Source organism: Idiotropiscis lumnitzeri, chromosome 8 (genome assembly GCF_059441095.1).
Source record: "Idiotropiscis lumnitzeri isolate Australia: NSW breed Sydney's pygmy pipehorse chromosome 8, RoL_Ilum_1.0, whole genome shotgun sequence".
Classification (NCBI taxonomy): domain Eukaryota; kingdom Metazoa; phylum Chordata; class Actinopteri; order Syngnathiformes; family Syngnathidae; genus Idiotropiscis; species Idiotropiscis lumnitzeri.
Genome location: NC_142398.1, coordinates 4,119,974 through 4,140,000, shown reverse-complemented (window position 1 = coordinate 4,140,000; position 20,027 = coordinate 4,119,974). Strand labels below are relative to the sequence as shown.

At 41.1% G+C, this 20,027-nt stretch overlaps 1 protein-coding gene across 3 annotated transcripts in view; it reads right to left on the bottom strand.

Moving 5' to 3' along the window:
• Positions 1–516: 516 nt before the first annotated feature.
• The window catches only part of radil (Ras association and DIL domains), a 37,014-nt gene continuing 17,503 nt past the window's right edge, over positions 517–20,027 (bottom strand). For 2 of the 3 annotated variants that reach the window (XM_088303308.1, XM_088303310.1), the window contains 13 exons: positions 19,445–19,575; positions 18,800–18,837; positions 18,393–18,544; positions 17,827–17,939; positions 16,792–16,908; positions 15,358–15,481; positions 12,143–12,315; positions 11,184–11,334; positions 9,517–9,728; positions 5,090–5,363; positions 3,569–3,717; positions 2,369–2,508; positions 517–1,639 (listed from right to left, as the gene is read on the bottom strand). In XM_088303308.1, coding sequence (XP_088159434.1) covers positions 1,540–1,639; positions 2,369–2,508; positions 3,569–3,717; positions 5,090–5,363; positions 9,517–9,728; positions 11,184–11,334; positions 12,143–12,315; positions 15,358–15,481; positions 16,792–16,908; positions 17,827–17,939; positions 18,393–18,544; positions 18,800–18,837; positions 19,445–19,575 — 1,874 coding nt within the window. In that variant the 3' untranslated portion in view covers positions 517–1,539. The remainder of the gene's footprint in view (positions 1,640–2,368; positions 2,509–3,568; positions 3,718–5,089; positions 5,364–9,516; positions 9,729–11,183; positions 11,335–12,142; positions 12,316–15,357; positions 15,482–16,791; positions 16,909–17,826; positions 17,940–18,392; positions 18,545–18,799; positions 18,838–19,444; positions 19,576–20,027) is intronic. The other variant, XM_088303309.1, reaches the window with a different exon arrangement.

Sequence of the window (20,027 nt, the reverse complement as noted above, 5' to 3'; positions counted from 1 at the left end):
CTGGATGAGGACCCACTCCACTGAAGTCATCTTCCTGCAGCACTTCATTCAATTAACTCTCACATTATCTCATCTATTATTGCATAGCATCATTGCATGTGTCAAATGTTGCCCAGTTGGCATCCATTGCAGCCTGGTCATCCTGGAAGGGGGATTCCCCCATCTGTGGTCCCTTCTCAAGGTTTCTCACTTTTCCCCTAATGAGGTTTTTTGAGTTTTTCCTTGCCCTCCTGGGGGTTAAGATCGGGGATGTCGATTGTGGTTATGTAAAGCCCTTTGAGACTGTCTGATTAAGGGCTATACAAATAAAATTGACTTGACTTGATACATATATATATATATATATATATATATATATATATATATATATATATATATATATAAAAATCTTCAACTTTTTATTTGAAAAAAGAAAATCTTTTCCCGTAAGATTAACTGTTCACCTGAACAATGTGGCTTTTTTTTCAGATTGCAACTTTTTATTTTCCATAATAATACCACTTCAATTGATCCACATTACCTTGAAACACTTTTATTGCCTTCTTTTCCCAGAAGATTTTCCACCCTGACTCAACAGGAAGCAGTGATTTGTATGGCCAAATATGATCGAGAGTGGAAAAATATGTAAGAAAGTGCAGCACAAACAACTTTCTGAAGAGTTTGAAATGTTTTATCATGTAAAAAAAAGTTTTTATTTTTAGACTACAATCATGAGAGTAAAAGCTGCAAACAGCATTGGCCGGGTGCTTTTCAAATGAGAATCCTCAAAACAACAAGAACTTTGATGTCATTCTTGACCCATGCTTTTCACGTAGGTAAAAAAAAAATCAATCATTTGTTGAGGATAGCCAGTTTTTGTTGAGGCTCATTTGAGCAAATTCCTTCTCGGAATTTCCAAAGAAGATTTCGCCGAAACCAAAATGGCTGACGTATGTTCAACTTCCAGCGTGGGTGCTTGAGACATATCCACCCAAATTCGTGTTTGGTAAACGGGTGTCAACAGCTGATTAAAAAAAAATAAATAAATTTCCCTCACTTTCCAAGGGTCATTGTTGAGTGAATTCACCCAAAATGGCTGACTTCCTCTTCCATTTGGGCATGGGTACTTGAGACTTTTTTTCAGCGTCCTGTCTTGATAGACATGTCCACCAAGTTTTGGGTTGATTAGTGAAACTGGTGTCAGGGGATGTTTTTTTTTTTTTAAACTGGTAATGGGTTGCCACTGAGTACATTTTAACCCGGATGCATGTGCTTGTAAAATGTGCTTTGGCTCAAACACTATAATTAAGGGGAAAAAAACGGTCAATAATTCATGTGTCCCATAGTGATGACATCATCGCTGTCATCCATGTCACGAACAAAGGGGGCGGAATGTCAGTCCATCGGGCAAATAGCAAGCGATGAATGTTTGCAGCCATTATTTACATATGCACCATCCTGGAAATGATCATTTACATGCTGCCACTTTCTTTCCTAGTGGAGGCTCGCATGATGATCTGCAGTTTGATTGACAGCTAGCCCAGGCGATCCTTCTGTCTGTCAACAGGACGAGGCGCTGATCTTCTCCGAGACTTCCGGGTCTGACTTGGCCACCAGGAAGCGGAGGCGACCCCCACCCAGGCGGATCAGATCCACAGCACTACATGGGATGAGAAAGGAAAGGCAAAGTTGGGTTCATCCATCTTGAGATGGTAAACTCCAAAGTTTGAAGTCAATGAGACAAATCTGGAGGACAAGGTGGCAAAACTATTACAATAATTGGCCACTCCCAAAAAGCCCATAGAACTCCTGTTCGTTTTAGGATGTGGCTTCTGCAGATTTTTATTTATTTTTTTTGGTAGATCTTGGGGTGCTTCACATGCTTCCCAATTTTCGTAGCCTTAGGTCAAAGTACCGCAATAAGACGTCCTTAAACCTATGAAGGAGGCGCTACAGAGCCATTTTTTTCAGGATGACAATTTTGAATTATTGGTTTGTTTTTTTTAACTTGAGGAGATGCTCAGATGGGGGTTATGGTGGCATAGCAGGAGCCTACATACAGTATGTACAATTCTCCCAAGGACTCAAATAAATGCCCCTCAAATTTCAAAACACTTTAAGTTGAATTGATGGCAGATAAGGTAATTATTATTATTTTTAAATTCTGATAAATATGGAGAAAAAAAGCACAGCAGCAAAAAGGCCACTTTTTTCGTCCAGGGCAAAAGGGCAGGTGCTTGATTTTGTGTGTGCATGCGCATGTACTTACTTCCGTACAGGAATAACATCAAGGAGATTATATGTCATGTTTACCAGTAAGTGGCGCTATGATCACAAGTAAATAACTGTAGATGCCCTGTAATCTCACCCAATGGGGAAGCACGCATACCTCTGGTAATCTGCTCCGATCAAACTGGTCCCGTTGACGGCCAGGATCCGATCGCCGATCCTCAGCCGGCCGTCTGACGCCGCCGGCCCATCGGGGATGAGCGTGCGGATGTAGATGCCAGGGGCGTTGAGTGGCGTGTGCTGAGATGGGGGAAAGGGTAGGTAGGGGGGTCCATGAAAGTAACCAGGTTTAAAAAACAGCGTTTGAAAAATGTGAAGACTTGCCTTTTAATAAATAAATAAATAAATCACTCTCTCGTTAATTTAATGATTTTATAAATCTGTCTTAGAGCAGGCTTATTCTTGCAAAAAATGTTTTTCCATTAAAACGTAAATCTAAAACTACATAAGGGGATCATTTCATCTGTTGCTAATAAATAAAATGAAATATACGTTGGAGAATGAATAAATAAAAAAACTTTACTTCTTTTTCTAGATTCTTCTGAAACTTTACAACAGTTTAATGTGGCCCATAGAATGTTTATTCATCCATTAAAAAAATGAAATATACATAATTGAATTAAAAAATGTTACAATAGGATATATTTTAATTTAAAACATTTTTATGAGCGTAACCTTATGAATGCTTCAAATTTAACTAGCTTCATGTTTATTCATTGGAACAAATATCAAAAGTATATATAATTAAACTAAGAAAAAAAAAAACAAGTCCACTTTAGATTTTTTTATCTAGAAGTAGTAGAAGTAGGATTTTTGATTTTGAAACTTGCACTTGTTGATCGTGATGGCACAACAAATGTCAAATTTTCGGTCAATTTTGGGAAAAAGGGGCATGGACACCTTCCTTTGAACCCTTATACTTTGTGTCTTGGTTTTGCACCCGCTGTAGTATGTGCAACTTAATTGTGGGGGGGATACGAAAAGCTTTTTTTTTGTCTCAGGACCGACTGGGTCAATAGTCACAAAACAGGTTCGTTGGAAAGGCATTTCAACAAAGATTCCAAATCTGATTACTGCATATTTGAGTAACTTGAGCTTTTGACCTCTAATTCGATCCTGAAATTGACCTTGTGGTGACCAAGTGACCTGAACATTTTTCCTGAAATGTAATTAATCCCTCTCACATGTGTTTTTTAAAACATAAACGTTTCAGACGTGTAAAATGTTTTGGTTTAGCAGCAAAATGGAGTCAAAGTACCCATGCCCAAGATATTCAATGGAATTCAATGAATGATCTCACCAGGCCGTCGATGAGTCCCATGCCGAGTCCGTAGGGTCCTTTGTCCAGTTCCACTACAAACACCACACACATGTCATCAGGGAGGGAAGGGGCGCCCAGAGACGAGGACCACACGGGGAAGGGGAACTCACAGCCACTAGTAACACAGCCTGCAGAGGACACACACGCACGCACGCACGCACGCACACACACAGAGGGGCTTGCTATGGGGTCCACACACACGAACACAGCAATGCAAGTGGAGGTGAAGGCCGGGGTGGGGGCATTTCTACGGACCTCCAACAGGAGTCATTGTTTCTTTCAATAGGCTGCATGATGAGGCTTCCCCAAAATATGACATACCAAAACAATGTTGTTGGTTTTTTTTTAACTTCCATCCATTCATTCATTATCGGACCCGTTGCTCTGCGTGCTGGAGCCCAGCAGTCAATGGGCAGTAGGTGGGGAACATCCTGAACTGGTTGCCAGCCAATCACAAGGCACACACAGACAAACAACATCCATTCGCACTCAATCACAACTAGGGACAATTTTAGAGTGTTCAATTAACCTACCATGCATGTCTTTGGAATGTGAGACGAGGCCGGTGAACCCAGAGAAAACCCACACAGGCACGGGGAGAACATGCAAATCACATCCAGGACAGGAAGGCTGAAGCATGGATTTAAACCCTCGACCTCTGTGCTGTTAGGCGGATATGCTAACCAGTCATCACCTTGCCGCCCAATTTTCTTTTTTACATTTAAAAAGAATTATATCAACGGCTTTCTAGATTGAATAAATGATCAATTTGAGCATGTTATTGCATATAAATTAATACATAAAAATATAATAGAAAACAAATAAATTGACATGCTTTTTAGACTTAGACATTACAGCACCAAAGTTAGAAAATTTCAACAAGCTACATTTTCTAATGCCAATCTTTTGAAAAATCAAAACTGAATATTTGATTGAAAAACAAATCTGGCCACTATGGGTTAAGAATAGCTTTATATGACCAGCTGCACATTAGAGCAAATACATAACTTAAACTATATCTAAGAAAATTTAAAAACATTTAAATTTATAATAAAATTTTTTTTTACATGAAAATAGTTTTTTCTTCTAAAATTCAGAATTAGTGTCGTAGTTATCCGATCACATGATCGGGTATTGGGCTCAACCACGTGCTTGCAGACTCAACTCAGACTCGTCATTATTTTATTTACCAATCAGAAATCATATATTCATATATTACATGCCGGTGTGTATATATATCTATATATATCTATATACCTATATCTATATCTATCTATATCTATGTCTATATCTATATCTATCTATATATGTATATATGTATATATATATATATATATATATATATATATATATATATATATATATATATATATATATATATATATATGTGTGTGTGTGTGTGTGTGTGTATAGGTCAATTTCACCTTCTACATAAACAGGAATTCTTATTGGATACTCGCAAGCGCAAAGGTTTGTGGGTACCCCCTACATAAGTCCTACCTTCCATGCCATTAGTGATGAGCCCGTTGGCCTTCTTGCCGCATCCGTTCACCTGCGGTACTCCCCCCCCTCCCTCGGGGTACCCCGTTGCAGTGGGCGGGTGCTGGTCGTGAGGATGAGGATGAAGTTGATGAGGATGATGGTGGTGGTGGTGGTGGACGCCACCCCCATTTCTCCGGAGACTGTGTGCTTGGCCACGGCCGTTTTCTTCCTCGCCGTCGCCAATGGCCGAGCGGGGGCTGCCGTGCGTCAAGGGCGGGGGCAGCAGCTCCCTCTAGAGGACAAGGTGTTAATAGGAAAGACATTCAATACAATGGAAGATATTTATGGTACCTAATTTTCCTGACTGTTGTATTATTGTGTTAGACATGCCTTTGAGGGTGTGGTCTAGTGAGTGACAAGAAGAGAGAAGTTTTGTATTACAAGAAGAACTAAGTGTATCATGGGTTGTTAGCCGAGGACGTTATGCACACTTGTGATGGATTTTTTTACAAAACATTGTTTAAAAGGTTGTCAAAATCGTATAAGTTGACAACGAAAATAGGTAGACACAAAATTTTATCAGAAATCCATCTGATGTCCCAATTATTCCATATAGTCATTAAGTGGTTCTCAAATAATTTGCATCAAGCAGGCCTACTAAAATAATCATATATTCACGCTCCAAGGAACACTAAAAAGACAAGCGTTGAAATTCAGATGTGTATTAGCCCTATGTGTTCATCAAAAACGACACAGAAGTTGTATCCCTAAAGTTGTAATATCACTAGAAAAAAAGATGTAATTTTCCGAGCGTAAGGTCCAAATTTTATGTGAAAATGGGGTGGGATCAATTCCGGCTCCGGCCTACCTACGTGGAGTTTGTATGTTCTCCCCGTGCCGACATGGGTTTTTTTCCGGGTTTTACTCCGGTTTCCCACATTCCAAAAACATGCATGGCAGGTTAATTGGACACTCTAAATTGCCCCTAGATTTGAGTGTGAGCGGGGATGGTTGTTCGTCTACATGTGTCCTGCAATTCGTTGGCAACCAGTTCAGGGTATCCCCCGCCTACTGCCCAAAGATAGCTGGGATAATGTGAGAATTAAAATGATGACAAAGTTGTAACACAACAACGTCCCAAAGTTTTACAGGAGTAAAGTCAAAATATTACTTGGAATAAAATGTTTTTCCAAGACTAAATACCGAATACTACAAGAAATCTTCTTTTCATTCCGGCTTTTCCCTTCAGGGGTCCCCACTGCGAATCAGTTGCCTCCATCTATAACCCTGTCATCTGCATCCTCTGCTCTCAACCTAACAACTTGTATGTCCTCTTTAACTATATCAAAAAACCTCCTGTTTGGTCTTCCTCTGGACCTCTTGCCCAGCACTAGGAAACTGAGCATCCTTCTGCCAATATACTCACTATCGCTTCTCTGGACATGTCCAAACCATCTCAGTCTGGCCTCTCTAACTTTATCTCCAAAGCCTCTAACATGTGCTGTCCCTCTGATGAACTCATTCCTGATTCGATCCATTTTGGTCCTTCCCAAAGAGAACCACAGTTCTATAAATCTTTCCTTTCATTTTAGCTGAAACTCTTCTTTCGCACATCACACGTGACACATTTCTCCACCCGTTCCAGCCAGCCTGCACATGCTTCTTCACTTCTTTTACACACTCATAATTGCTCTGGACCTTTGACCCTAGATACTTCAACTCCTCCACCTTCTTGGTCTCTTCTCCCTGTAAACTCACTCTTCCTCTTGGGTCCATCTCTTTTACACACAGATACTCCGTCTTGCTACGGCTAATCTTCATTCCCCTCCTTTCCAGGGCAAACCTCCATGCCTCCAGCTTCTCCTCCACCTGTTCCCTGCTCTCACTACATATGACAATGCCATCTGCAAACATCATGGTCCATGGAGATTCCTGTCTAACCTCATCTGTCATACTGTCCATTACCATAGCGAACAAGAAGGGACTCAAAGCTGATCCCTGATGTAGTCCTACCTCCACCTTGAACTCCTCCGTCACACCTACAGCACACCTCACCACTGTCTTACAGTCCTCATACATGTCCTGCACCACTTGAACATACTTCTCTGCTACTCCAGAGTTCCTCATACAGAACCACCGTTTCTCTCTGGGCACTCTGTCATAAGCTTTCACCAGATCTACCAAGACACAATCCAGCTCCTTCTCACCTTCTCTGTACTCCTCTATCAGCATCCTCAAAGCAAATATTGCACCTGTTGTACTCTTTTTGGCATAAAGCCATACTGCTGCTCACAGATGTTCACCTCTGCCGTCAGTCTAGCTTCCACCACTCTTTCCCACAGCTTCATTGTGTGGCCCATCAACTTTATTCCTCTGTAGTTGCCAAAGCTCTGCACATCTCCCTTGTTTTTAAAATGAGCACCAGCACACTTTCTAAAATACGGTTGAACAACCCAGTCAGAAATTCTACTGCTACCTCTCCTAGACACTTCCATACCTACAAGGCTATATCATCAGGGCTGAGTACCTTTCCGCTCTTCAATGCTCTTCTCACTTCATCCTTACTGATCTTTGCTACTTCCTGGTCCGCAGCAGTCACCTCTTCCACTCTTTGTTCTCTCTCATTTTCCCCATTAATAAACTCTTCAAAGTACTCTTTCCATTTTCCCATCACACTACTGGCATCTGTCAACGCACTTCCATCCCTATCCTTTATGAGCCTAACATGCTGTACGTCCTTCCCATCTCTGTCTCTCTGCATTGCCAACCTGTATAGATCGGTCTCTCCCTCCTTACTGTCCAACCTCGCATACAAGTCATCGTAAGCCCCGCTTTTGGCCTTTCCAATTCTACGTTCACCTTTCACTGCATGTCCCTGTATTCCTGTCTACTTTCTTCAGTCCTCTCACTGTCCCACTTCTTCTTAGCTAACCTCTTTCTCTGGATCAATTTCTGCACCAAGTCTCCTTATCTCCTTTCCTTCCAGATGACACACCAAGGACTTTCCTACCTGTCTCCCTGATCACATTTGCTGTAGTTGTCCAGTCAGCTGGAAGCTCCTCCTGACCATCAAGAGCCCATCTCAACTCCTGCCTGAAGGTCATACAACACTCTTCCCTTTTCAACTCCCACCATTTCGTCCTCTGCTCTGCCTTTGCCCTCTGTCGTTTTCACCACCAGAGTACTACGGAATACTACAAGAAATATAAATTAAAATTACAAGAAGAGGGGGTGTGGGATCCAAATAAAAAAACAACAAAGTCATTATTATGCACACTAAACATTTGATATTTTTTAAAATAGACCAGGGAACAATATAGACTTAATTAATGATTCAATTAAAATGTATTACACTTAAAATGTAAATCAAAATGGTATCCAAAAGTTTAAAAAGCAGCAATTGTTGCATATTAAATGTGATTGCATTGAACTTCCAAATGAAATGCAACTAAACTGCACTTAGGCTGTGATTCTTTCACTTACCACAAGAGTGAGCCCGCGTGCCACTAGTGGCACTTGGACCACACTTTGAGAATCACTGGACTCATCGATGAGTCATCGATTCCAAAAGCGTTTGATAAGGAGTTGATGCACTGCAATAATTGTGATTCTTTTGTAGTTCATGTAGTTGTTGTTATCTGTACCAAAACAACGTCCAAATTTGGAATAGTTGCTATTTATAACCGACCCACTTGAGATAAAATTGTGGTCAATGTGGCCCCTGAACTAAAATGACACCCCTGATTTAGACAATTTGAAACATTTTTGGGGGTGAGAAGCATTTTTTTTCACCACCAAAAGTGGTCAATGAATGCATCCGTTTTGGGAAGCGACCCCTTCATGATGATGATGTGTTCCAAGATGGAGGATTACGGTCTAGTCGGCCCACTGATGAGACAGCCTGACCGCTAAGAAGATTAGCCATGATTTAACCATGTCTAGCTTCTTCTTCTTCTTCTGTGTGTGTGCGTTGCAGGGGTGTGTGTGTGTGAGTGTGTGTGTGAGGTTTTGTCTTTCATTTGAAAGATTACTAAGAAACTCCTCAACCAGCACAGCTGCTTACGCACAGATTACACTGTTAGGCGTGTACATGCATATATGTGCAGCGAAGTGTGCCCTTGGGGGTGTGTGTGTGCATGCGTGTGTGTGTTGGGGGGGGTGGGGGTGTGTGTGTTTGTGTGCGTGAGCATGGGTGTGTGTGTACAAGCGCATATGTATGTACAAGTCTCTGTACAAATGTGTGTGTGTTTGTTTGCGTGTACAGGTGTGTGTGCATGCATGTTTACACAAAAGTACACGCAACTTCCATTGCTTGAAAATGGCGGAGCTTCACTTGGCTTCACTTTTAATTCATGGGCTGTAAAACACAGCGTTGGGATATTTTTGTACAAATTATCCCCAACCGTTACAAGACAAGACGCTTGGCAGTCGGGACTCTGCCTCACCTGAACGTCGGATGCATTATTGTTGTTGCCGTTCGCGTGCGTGGCATTAACGTTAGCGTGTGTCTTGGCGCGTAGTCCCCACAGGAAGTGGCGTATGTAGAGCAGCTGTCGGTAGATGCTGTCCTCTACGCGCTCGCCGTCCAGGTCCACGCCAAAGCCGCCGCTGGGCAGCACAATGGGAGGGTGGTTCTCAAAGCTCTCCAGGAGGTCCACTGAATGCACAGAGGGAGCCACATTAGCGCCATCCTGGCGTTTCGCAGTCAACAAAATCAGTTCAAAGTCAATATCAGTGCGTTTTAATGAGAAACCCTGCGAGTAAAATGGTAAATCGGCAGATAGTCAAAGTGTTTTGACGGTGTCTGCTCTTGCATTTACTGATCTGATGATGCAGGATGGAAACATTGATCAAGTATTTGTACAATCTGGTTATTTATTATAAAGACTGATTCAATATATTTTTGTCATACATTGGTAGCTGAAAAGTCATGCAAACAGAAAAATACACAAGAACCTTTGGATGACAACTTTCTCTCATGACTACAAACATTTTTCAGGAATAAAATCTTGCCACAGGACAACATCTTTCTTTTGTGACTTGGACCATTTTTCAGGCCTAGAACCTTCACTCGGGATTAAAATCTTCTGGTGGGGTGACAACCTACTCACAAGAATAAGACCTTCTCTCAGGACCAGAGCCTTCTCCCTGAACTACAAGCATCTCACAGGACTTGAAGCTTCCCTCAAGATTAGAACCTTCTGTCAAGTCCAGAATTCTTCTCTCAAGACTAATTACGTGAATCTTCCCTCAGGACAAGAACCTTCTCTCCGGATTAGGATCATCTCTTATGATAAAAGTTAATTTCCTTTGTTTAGTCAAGGCCATTTAGGCTTCAATGTCTTGCTTATGGACAATTTGATCAGGACATCCGCTGTGGACTACAACCTCCCCTCAAGAATAGTACAGGAGGTACCTACTGGAGCACCAACCTCACCCAGGACCAGAACCTTATCTCAAGACTAGACACTTCTCTTGGGACTGGAAATGAATACTCTCAGGACCACTTCATTCTTTCAAGACTTCCCTTTGAGGCAAAAGTCAATTTTTTGGACTTCAACCTTCTGTCGAAACCAGAACTTGCTTCTGGGCTACACCTTTTTTTCAGAAATAGTTTCAAGATTAGTAGCTTCTTTGTGTGCTACAACCTGCACTCAGGACTAGCACCTCCACTTGACACAAGAGCCTACTTTTGGACTACAGCCTTTTCTCAGGACCAGCACCTTCTCTCAAGACTAATACTTTCTCTCAGGGAGAAAACATTCTTCTGGACTACAACCTATTGTATATAACTACGATAGACCCTACCCTCTCGAGCAGGGGACTTCAATCCTGTTCCTCAAGGTCCGCTGTCCTACCTGTTTTTCATCTCTCCCTGCTGCAACACTGTCAGATGCAAAATAGGCAGGAGAGCGGACCTCGAGGAAGAGGATTGAAGACCCCTCCTATAGGCTCCATCTCAACCTACTCATAGGAAATAAAACCCTGTTTTGAAACTCTCTCTTGTTAGATTGGTCTATAGTAACAAACATATCTGCCTGCTGTCCATCGACAAATGTACCGGGAGTCAACCTGATGTCGGCCTCTTGCCAAGTCTCTCTATGATTGTCACCTGTGCGGTAGATGTAGGCCTCGTCCTCACTGCCGGGCTGCCATGCGGGCACAGGTCCGGTCTCTGCGGTGATCTGGTACTGTGTCAGGAGCCTGTGCAGCTGCACTGGTTTCAGAGCTGAGTGCTCGCCCGACAACACTCGCCAACTCATCTGCATGCGGTGAAAGGAACTTTTTAAACCTTGAAATAATTAGCGACATTAATTTACTTTAATTACTGTATTTAGAATGTATTTGACCCCCCATAAATAAGATCTTTCCTCCCTCATTCCAATCACATGCATGGTAGATTGAGTGAACTTTCCAAATTGCCCCTAGGTGTGATTGTGACTGCTTATCTGTCTTTGAGTGCCATGCGATAGGTAGGCCACCAGTTCTGGGTATATCCCACCTAATGACATCTGGGTTAGGCTCCAGCACATGCGCGACCCTCGTGAGGAGAAGCGGCTTGGATTATTTATGGGTGGATAAATAAAAAAGAAAATAAGTTTTATTTTATTTAGGTTTTTGATCAACAATGCTTCATACCGGGTGGCACGATTGTGGAGTGGTTAGCACAGCTGCCTCACAGTACAGAGTTGCAGGGTTTGATTCCGGGCTCCAGCCTTCCTGTGTGGAGTTTGCGTGTTCTCCCCGTGCCTGCATGGGTTTCCTCCAGGTACTCTGGTTTCCTCCCACATTCTAATAACATTCGTGGTCGGTTGATTGGACGTTCTAAATTGTCCCCAGGTGTAATTGTTAGAGCGAGTGGTTGTCTTTGTGTGCCATGCGATTGGCTGGCAACCAGTTCAGGGTGTACCTCGCCTGCTGACCTAAAACTGCTCAGATAGGCTCCAGCACGCCAGTGACCCTCATGAGGATAAGCGGCTCAGACAATGGATGGATGTTTCACCCCGACTATTCATTCCATTAAGAATTTCCTGAAACGACAACATAAACGCCAGCGCGTGTGCGGCTTGCCTGCGTGAGTTGCTGCGGCGGCGTGGCCAGAACGGCGACAGCACTGTTGAGTTTGGTGAAGAATTTGTCCGCCAGATGACCTAAGGACGACTTGCGGGCCCACTCCGACACCATCCGCAGACACGCTTGCATCTGCAGAACTTTGGAACGCTGGAACCAGCCGCGCGACGGACCTGCACGCAAACACCAGCCAGTGTCTCTTAATTCAGATTATACAAAATATATCATTAAAAAATACACATTAGTTAAAACAACATTACTTTCTTTGTGCGTTTTATAATTAAAATGTAAAATGAATGAATTTAAAAAAGACATTTCTAGAAATATGAACTTGAAGTCATTTAAATTGACCCTTTGGATATTCAGAATTCATATTGATTGTTACTCGCTAATGTTCGAATTGCACATAACCAAATTACGATAGATTGACTGACTGCCGCTATTGAAACAGCACTTCCATTATTGCGCCATATGTCTTGGACACACACACACACACACACCCCCACTTGTGTAATAGGCTTACTTCTCGGCATACAGTAATCTAGGGACAACAGACGAGACATCACTTGACCTCCCTTGGAAAGGTGTCATAAAGCTCTGCTGCAACTGCTTTAGGCTCACACAGCAAACAAAGAAAGAGCTACGCTATCTAACGGTAATCTAATTAGCAGGTGAAAGCACAATTAGCCACTAGTTGCTAAAGTTGAGGGTTTCCACTCCTAAAAATGTATTCAGAAAGCGTATCCAGATTAGAGAATATTCACAATGCTTGCATTTTTCATTTTTGTATTCTTAAAAAAAACGTGTTTACATTACATTTGGTGTCCTAGTTTTCAGTTTTAAAAAAATTACAAAAACAACTTTTTTCAGATTGTCATTCCACGGTGTCGAGTGTCATATTTTGAGCAAAAACATTTCTATTCAGTATTCAGTCTTGGCTTTTTACATATTTATGGTTTTATTTTTAACAGACAAATTATATTAAAAAAAAAATCCCATAAAATGTTTGCACATTGTCATTACAGGGGGTCACTTGTAGAAATTTGAGGGGGGGAAATTATTTGTTTTGGAAATAACATTGTAACCAAAATATTTACAGGGCTTCACTTTTTCCACAGTATTTCTTTTTAAGAATTAAGCAAAATGTCCCCAAAACCTTTTTCATGTTGTCATTCGATAGTGTTGTACATAGAATTTTGGAGATAAAATGGAATTCATTTTGGAATAAGGCTGTAACGAAAAAGTGAAGCATTGTGAATACTTTCTTTAAGTGGCTAGATGGGCATGGGTGTGTGTGTGTTTAACTTGCAAACGTCAGCGATAACCTGCATACACGCACACCCGTAGAGCGTACTCTCCATACACGCACACACACTCCTTCCTCTGTTACCGTGGCGACAGAAACATCAATGAGCGACTACGGGGAGCCAGACGGGGCGTTCCTTTGCATTAATGTGAAGGTGTTGCTGTCCTCATTGTGCTGGCTAATGAAGACATACGATGTGTGTGTGCGTGTGCGTGCGTGGGGTGTGTGTGCGTGTGTGTGTGCGCGTGCGTGTGCGTGCTTGTGTGTGAGGGTCTGCAATCCAACCAGCAAATTCCCAAGAAATTTACTAGAGCAGGCTAGAGGTAGACATGGCAAAGCAGTATGTGGCTCTGGAATTGGTTTGAATATTGCATTTTGGTCATTTTCAGCATACCTACGTTTGATTCAGTCATTTGAAAATTCAGCCCAAAGCCAGTTTCATTTTAAATGAAATTTGGTGTGCATGTCGATACTGAATACCCCCACAAAAAATTCTCAATAACCCATGACCGTAAAGACACTGATAGTCTGCCATTTCGGTTTACCGCCGTGATTTCAGGGTCAATTTTGGCCATTTGATTCAATTTATTTAAATTCAGTCACCAAAGACAGTTGCACTTGGCAACATGAAATATAGTAGGCATTTAGATTATGAATATACCCAGAAATAACTCTCAAGAACCCATGCTCAACAAGCCGCAGGAGTCTTCAATTTTGGTTTGAAGCTGCATTTCCAAGGTTTTCATTCTCTAACACTAACCCAAGGAGTTTTCATTTGAAAATTCAACCAGTTTAATTTAATAACGTCACATTTGTTAGGAATGTCTATGAATAGACCCGAGAACGCATGCCCAAAATGCACAGGAAGTCTGCCAACTTGTTTTAAGCGACCATTTCAAGGTAAATTTTGACCATTTCAAAGGTGTAATTCCACAAGTTTCCATTTGAAAATTCCATTAGTTTAACTTATTAACATTAATTAATTGAGTCAGAAGTCACTTCTGACTCAAGTAATTTCTTTCATTAACATGACATTAGAGACAGAAGAGATAAAAAGAGATTAAAAAAAAAAAGCTACTAAATTGGAAGCGTGCACTCCACAGATGGATGGCGGCAGGTTTGGCATCTCTGCTTGCCAGTTACACATTTTTGATGACACGCTGTAAGACTGGAACAGCATAACAAGATTTCGACCTTTTCCCCATTATGGCGCTTTCACCCTTGCTTCATTCAATCAAACCTCCTCTTCCCACTCCCACATGGAAAAGGAAAGAGGAGAAGGGGGAGGGTAAGGCTGATGGGATTTACAGAGCAGATAGGAAGAAAGGACACAGAGGACAAATCTTGATTGCACTCACGAAGCACCCCCCGCCCAACAACTCCCTTGCCTCAAGTCAAAGTGCTGACAAGGACGCTCCCTAACAGCTGCTAGCATCCTCCGGGATGGTCTAAAGGCCTCTACACACCAATCCGCTGTTGGCCGTCAGAAAGACGGTACACCCCGTTTGGTGTATCGCGCAACGTTGTAAAGTCAGAGTCGTTGTTGGTGCGTCTGGGGGGCGTGTCCGGTTTCATTCAACATGTACAATCGGGTCGGGTTGTCGGGTTAAATGAGCACTGTGATTGGCTGTCAGCAAGCAAATTAGTGCACTGGACAAGTATGGGAAGTGACGAAAGTGGACAAAGGGTGAAAATTAAAGCTATTCGTCAAGAACTGAATCAGTTTCGCTCATTTTCACACCTCCTCTATGGTCATAATGGCTGGCTGGACAGAAGAGCGCTGACTTCAAGGCCGACGTGACATTTGGCCACAACGACCGACATCGGATTGGTGTGTAGAGGCCTTAACAGAGGTGAGAGCCAGCATACACTCCCTCACCCCTCACGCCCCCCTGGTCGTCCCCTTTACCTTTGTCCATCAGCTGGTTGAAGAGCGACACGTTGGAGAAGAAGAAGAGGTAAGCAAACATCTGCGCCTGGATCTCCGGGTGGACTTGGTAACCCTGCAGCAGCTCCTGGGCGCTCTGGAACACCTGCCCATGCGCACGCACGTGCACACACCACATGCATATCAAAACACTTGACAACATTCTGCAAGCCACTTCAAGGTCACCTTGAACTCAATTGAATTCAAATCATTTGTATTTGGCTTTATTTATATTTATGCATTCTTAATCTTAAATACAAATGGACAATACATCATTGATTCACAAGGCAAATATGTTGTAATTTATTTTGTTTAAATTGATATAATTTACAAAAAATATTAAATTAATTATCTTATTCAGTGAATTTTAGCTGTGTTGAAATGAGATTTTAAATACTTTTATTTAAAAATTATCTAAATATTCAAGTACATTCAAATTGTATTTATTTATATTTTTTTCAATCGCTCAATTACAAGGGGAGTTTCGCTTTTCGCAGGCCTGGCTAGTCCCTTCTCCCGCCGTAAAAAAGCAGAGGTGCCCCATATTTTATCTTAATTTTGAATTAAATTACACAAATAAACATACTTTGAATGAATTTGTATTTACAGTAATTCATAACTCATTTGCATTCACATGTAAATGCACGTACCTTTCATTTAGCCAGATAAGGCCATTAAGAACAATACAGTACAATTCCGAGCAAAACAAGGTAAAACAAAAGAACAAACAAATACATGTAAGATACTGTACAACGTTCAAAATACCATGTAAATACTGTCCTTAATAATCTATTTAACCATTATCTGATCTGCATATCCTCACTACGGTCGCAGGCATGCTGGAGCCGATCCCAGCTATCTTCGGGCAGTAGGCGGGGGACACCCTGAATTGGCTGCCAGCCAATCGCAGGGCACACATAGTCAAACAACGATCCGCGCTCACAATCACACCTAGGGACAATTTAATGTTTCCAATCAACCTGCCATTCATGTTTTTGGAATGTGGGAGGAAACCGGAGCACCAGGAGGAAAACCACACAGGAACGGGGAGAACATGCAAACTCCACACAGTCAGGACAGAGGACAATCAATCCCACAACCTCTGCACTCTGAGGACATCGTGCTAACCAGTCCCCATGATAAATTAATACATTATAGTTTAATTTATAAGCACAATAATACAGTAACAATAGCTATTTTAAATTATAGACTTAAAAACAATGCTAAAAACAAATTATAATTTATATAATTTGAAAAAAATGTGGAATAGAAACGCTACATTATAATGTATCAGTGAATCAAGAATCAAAAGGAACCCATGTGAAGCTTTTTCTGAAGTGCTTCCATCAGTTTGATAGGTGAAGTTAATCGTTTTGTGGCTTTCTTTGTAGTGATAACAATTTGGATTTACTGTACCTGGAGGACCCTACGGACCGGCTCAGGAAATCCAACGCCTCCTTTCCAGCACGGCTCTGAGCTGTCCACCGGGAACGGGTTACAGTCCAGGAGACCCGGCAGCACCACGTACAGAGCCTGCACATGCAAAGTGCACGGATGACATCAATCCAATTTCCCACAAATACACTCATTTGTCTTCAGTGTTTCCAAAAACGCAATCACTGGCAACTGCTAATTGTCAGTGATGCTTACAAGAAAACATACGTGAGTCAAACTTTTTGATTGGCGGGCCACAATGGGTTTTAAAATTGGACAGATGGGCCCGACCAGGAGCAGATGGATGGAGTGTTTTGGTAACCTCACCTCATCGGAGAAAAAAAATACATTTAATTTTAAATGAAAGTGAACTCAAGCATTGCAACAAAATATATGTCTTGGACACACCACAGTATTTAGAAAATAAAACATTCACAAGATTTATTCATTTAATTTTTTTAAAGTTCAGCGGGCCGGATTAAAACGTTTAATGGGCCGCATGTGGCCCCCGGGCCGTAGTTTGCCCACGCCTGCTCCAAATGATAATGTTGGGTGACGCCACAGACAACTTACACCACATGGCTCATGGAGAGGACTAAGTTGTATATATATATTGCATATATATATATATATATATATATATATACATATATATATACACATATATATATATACATATATACATATATATATATATATATATATATATATATATATATATATACATATATACATATATATATACATATATATATATATATATATAAAAATATATATACATATATATATATATATATATATATATATATACATATATATATATACATATATACATATATACATATATATATATATATATATATATATATATACATATATATATACATATATACATATATATATACATATATATATATATATATATAAATATATATACATATATATATATATATATATATATATATATATATATATATATATATACGCAGATGTGACATTGCTGTCGTCTGTACACACCTTGGTTATGTAGTAGACGCACTGCTGGAAGGTGTACATGATGACCTCCTCCAAGATGCTCATGGCCTCCTCGTTGGCCGAGATGGTGGCCGACAGCAGCGACTCTTTCGAGCCTGCGATGCAAGAACATGCCCACATTTTATAAGCAAACATAATTAAGGATGACCCCTCTTTTCGTTAACATCCCAAAGACAATAGCAATTCTCATGTGTCTGTTTTTGCAACCATCAAAGACAGTAGTCTTCAGTGGACCGAATTGATTGGAAGACAGTCAAGAACAAAACATATGTTTTCATTAACATCAAAGACATTTTAGTGTCTTCAGCTAATCTAATGTACATGTTTTCCTCAATATCAAATACACCTTATTTAAAGACATTTAAAAAGCCTCTCTGGCCAACATACTTCAGTGAACTTTTTTTGTGATCATCAAAGACAAGGTGAGAAGGTTGAATGAGCCTATCAAGCATGTTTTCATGAACATCAAAGACAATTTAGATTCTTTAGTGAATTTTTGGGTATATGGCAATGTATGTGTGTGCCTGTTTGTGTGCGCGTGCGAGTACCTTGCAGCGTTTCCATGTTGTGCGTGTATGACGGTGCCCTCTGTTGAATGAAGTAAAGGATCTCGATGGAGTTGGACATCCAGAAGAAGATGGTCTGCAAGTCCGGGATCAGGTCCGAGATGTTGAGCAGCGATAGCGATGCCGGGTCCTGGCTGTAACACACGCACACACACACACACCGGTCAGGCATGAAAAGAAATGCATACATGAACATACACACAAGCATGCAAATATGTGAACACGCATACACGCGCACACACGTAAAAGCAACACTTGCACTCATTCACACACACACACACACACGCACACACGTATCCAGTACACGAACGCACACTCGCACGTGCACAATCAGGCAAGCATGCTCACCAGCAGACTTTTTTAAACACAAGACGGAAAATGATACTCACTGCTGAGCTTGCTTTTGAGCTAACTCCTTTGTCTTCTCCTGCAGAACACACACACACACACACACACACAAATGAGGGCTCATTAAAATTTAAGCATTCACATTAGACACACTTGACAAGAAAAAAACTTATACTGCCTTCATTCTGCTTGAGTGTCTCAAACTTCAAACGTGATATATATAATTTCTTTTACATTTATAAAGATGATTTGTTTAGCTTCTTTCGTGTTAATCGCATGAATTGCTTTTTAGACAAAATCCTGCATGGAAAAACTGTTTTATGGTCAACTAAAATAATCTCAAATTATTTTTGGGGGAGAAAGACCTGTTCCATAAACGCCAATCTTTTTTCTACAATAAAACATTAAATGTAATTCCACACACATAGTTGGTAAACAATTTATGGAAAGGATCTAATTATAGAGAAAATATGGGTCACTTGAGTAACTGAGTAAACCAAAAAAGAAAAAAAAAAGAAAAAACGACATGTGATCCTGATTCACCCGAAAGGAAAGAAGAAGTAGGAGAAGGAGGAGAGGGAAGGGGGTGAGAAGAAGAACAAGAAGAAGAGGGAGGAGAAGGAGAACATCAAGACCAGATCTAGAACCAGACCAACAATTTGTAGTCTACTGAGACAACTACTGACCCAAGCAACAGTCTGGATCCGCCGGACGATCTTGAGCAGCAGTTTTCCAAAGCTTCCTGGTGGGAATGTGGAGGCCGAGTGTTGGATACACAGACACAAAAGGTACGCCGGCGTCAGCTTGTGGTCGTCGCCTAACAACAACAATGACACAAACAGGACAAGTTGTCTCATGACGTTCATGAACGAAAACAATTTTGGGAAATGCGAAGGTTCGTTTTGCTTAAGACTAAATGGTCTTAGATTTTTACAAAAACAAATATGTTGTCTTCCAGTAGCCATCAAGACGTGTTTGGTTTAGTGAGTACTACGTTGCCTTTAATATTAAAGGAGGACAAGACCCAAGATTTTTGATCTATTCATTTTGGAGAAATTTGGAAATAAGTGATGACTTGAAAAGCGCCTACTGTTAATGAGGAATATGGCCACGCCTCCCTTCTCTCTCCCCATGTTTCATAAGTCATTAAAGGGACCAATTACAATCTCTCCATTTGAAATCATTGTACTTTCATTGCTTATAATGTCCAAAAACGGTGATCAATAAGCTCCAAAATTCATGTGGACATCCCTACCAATGACCACTTTA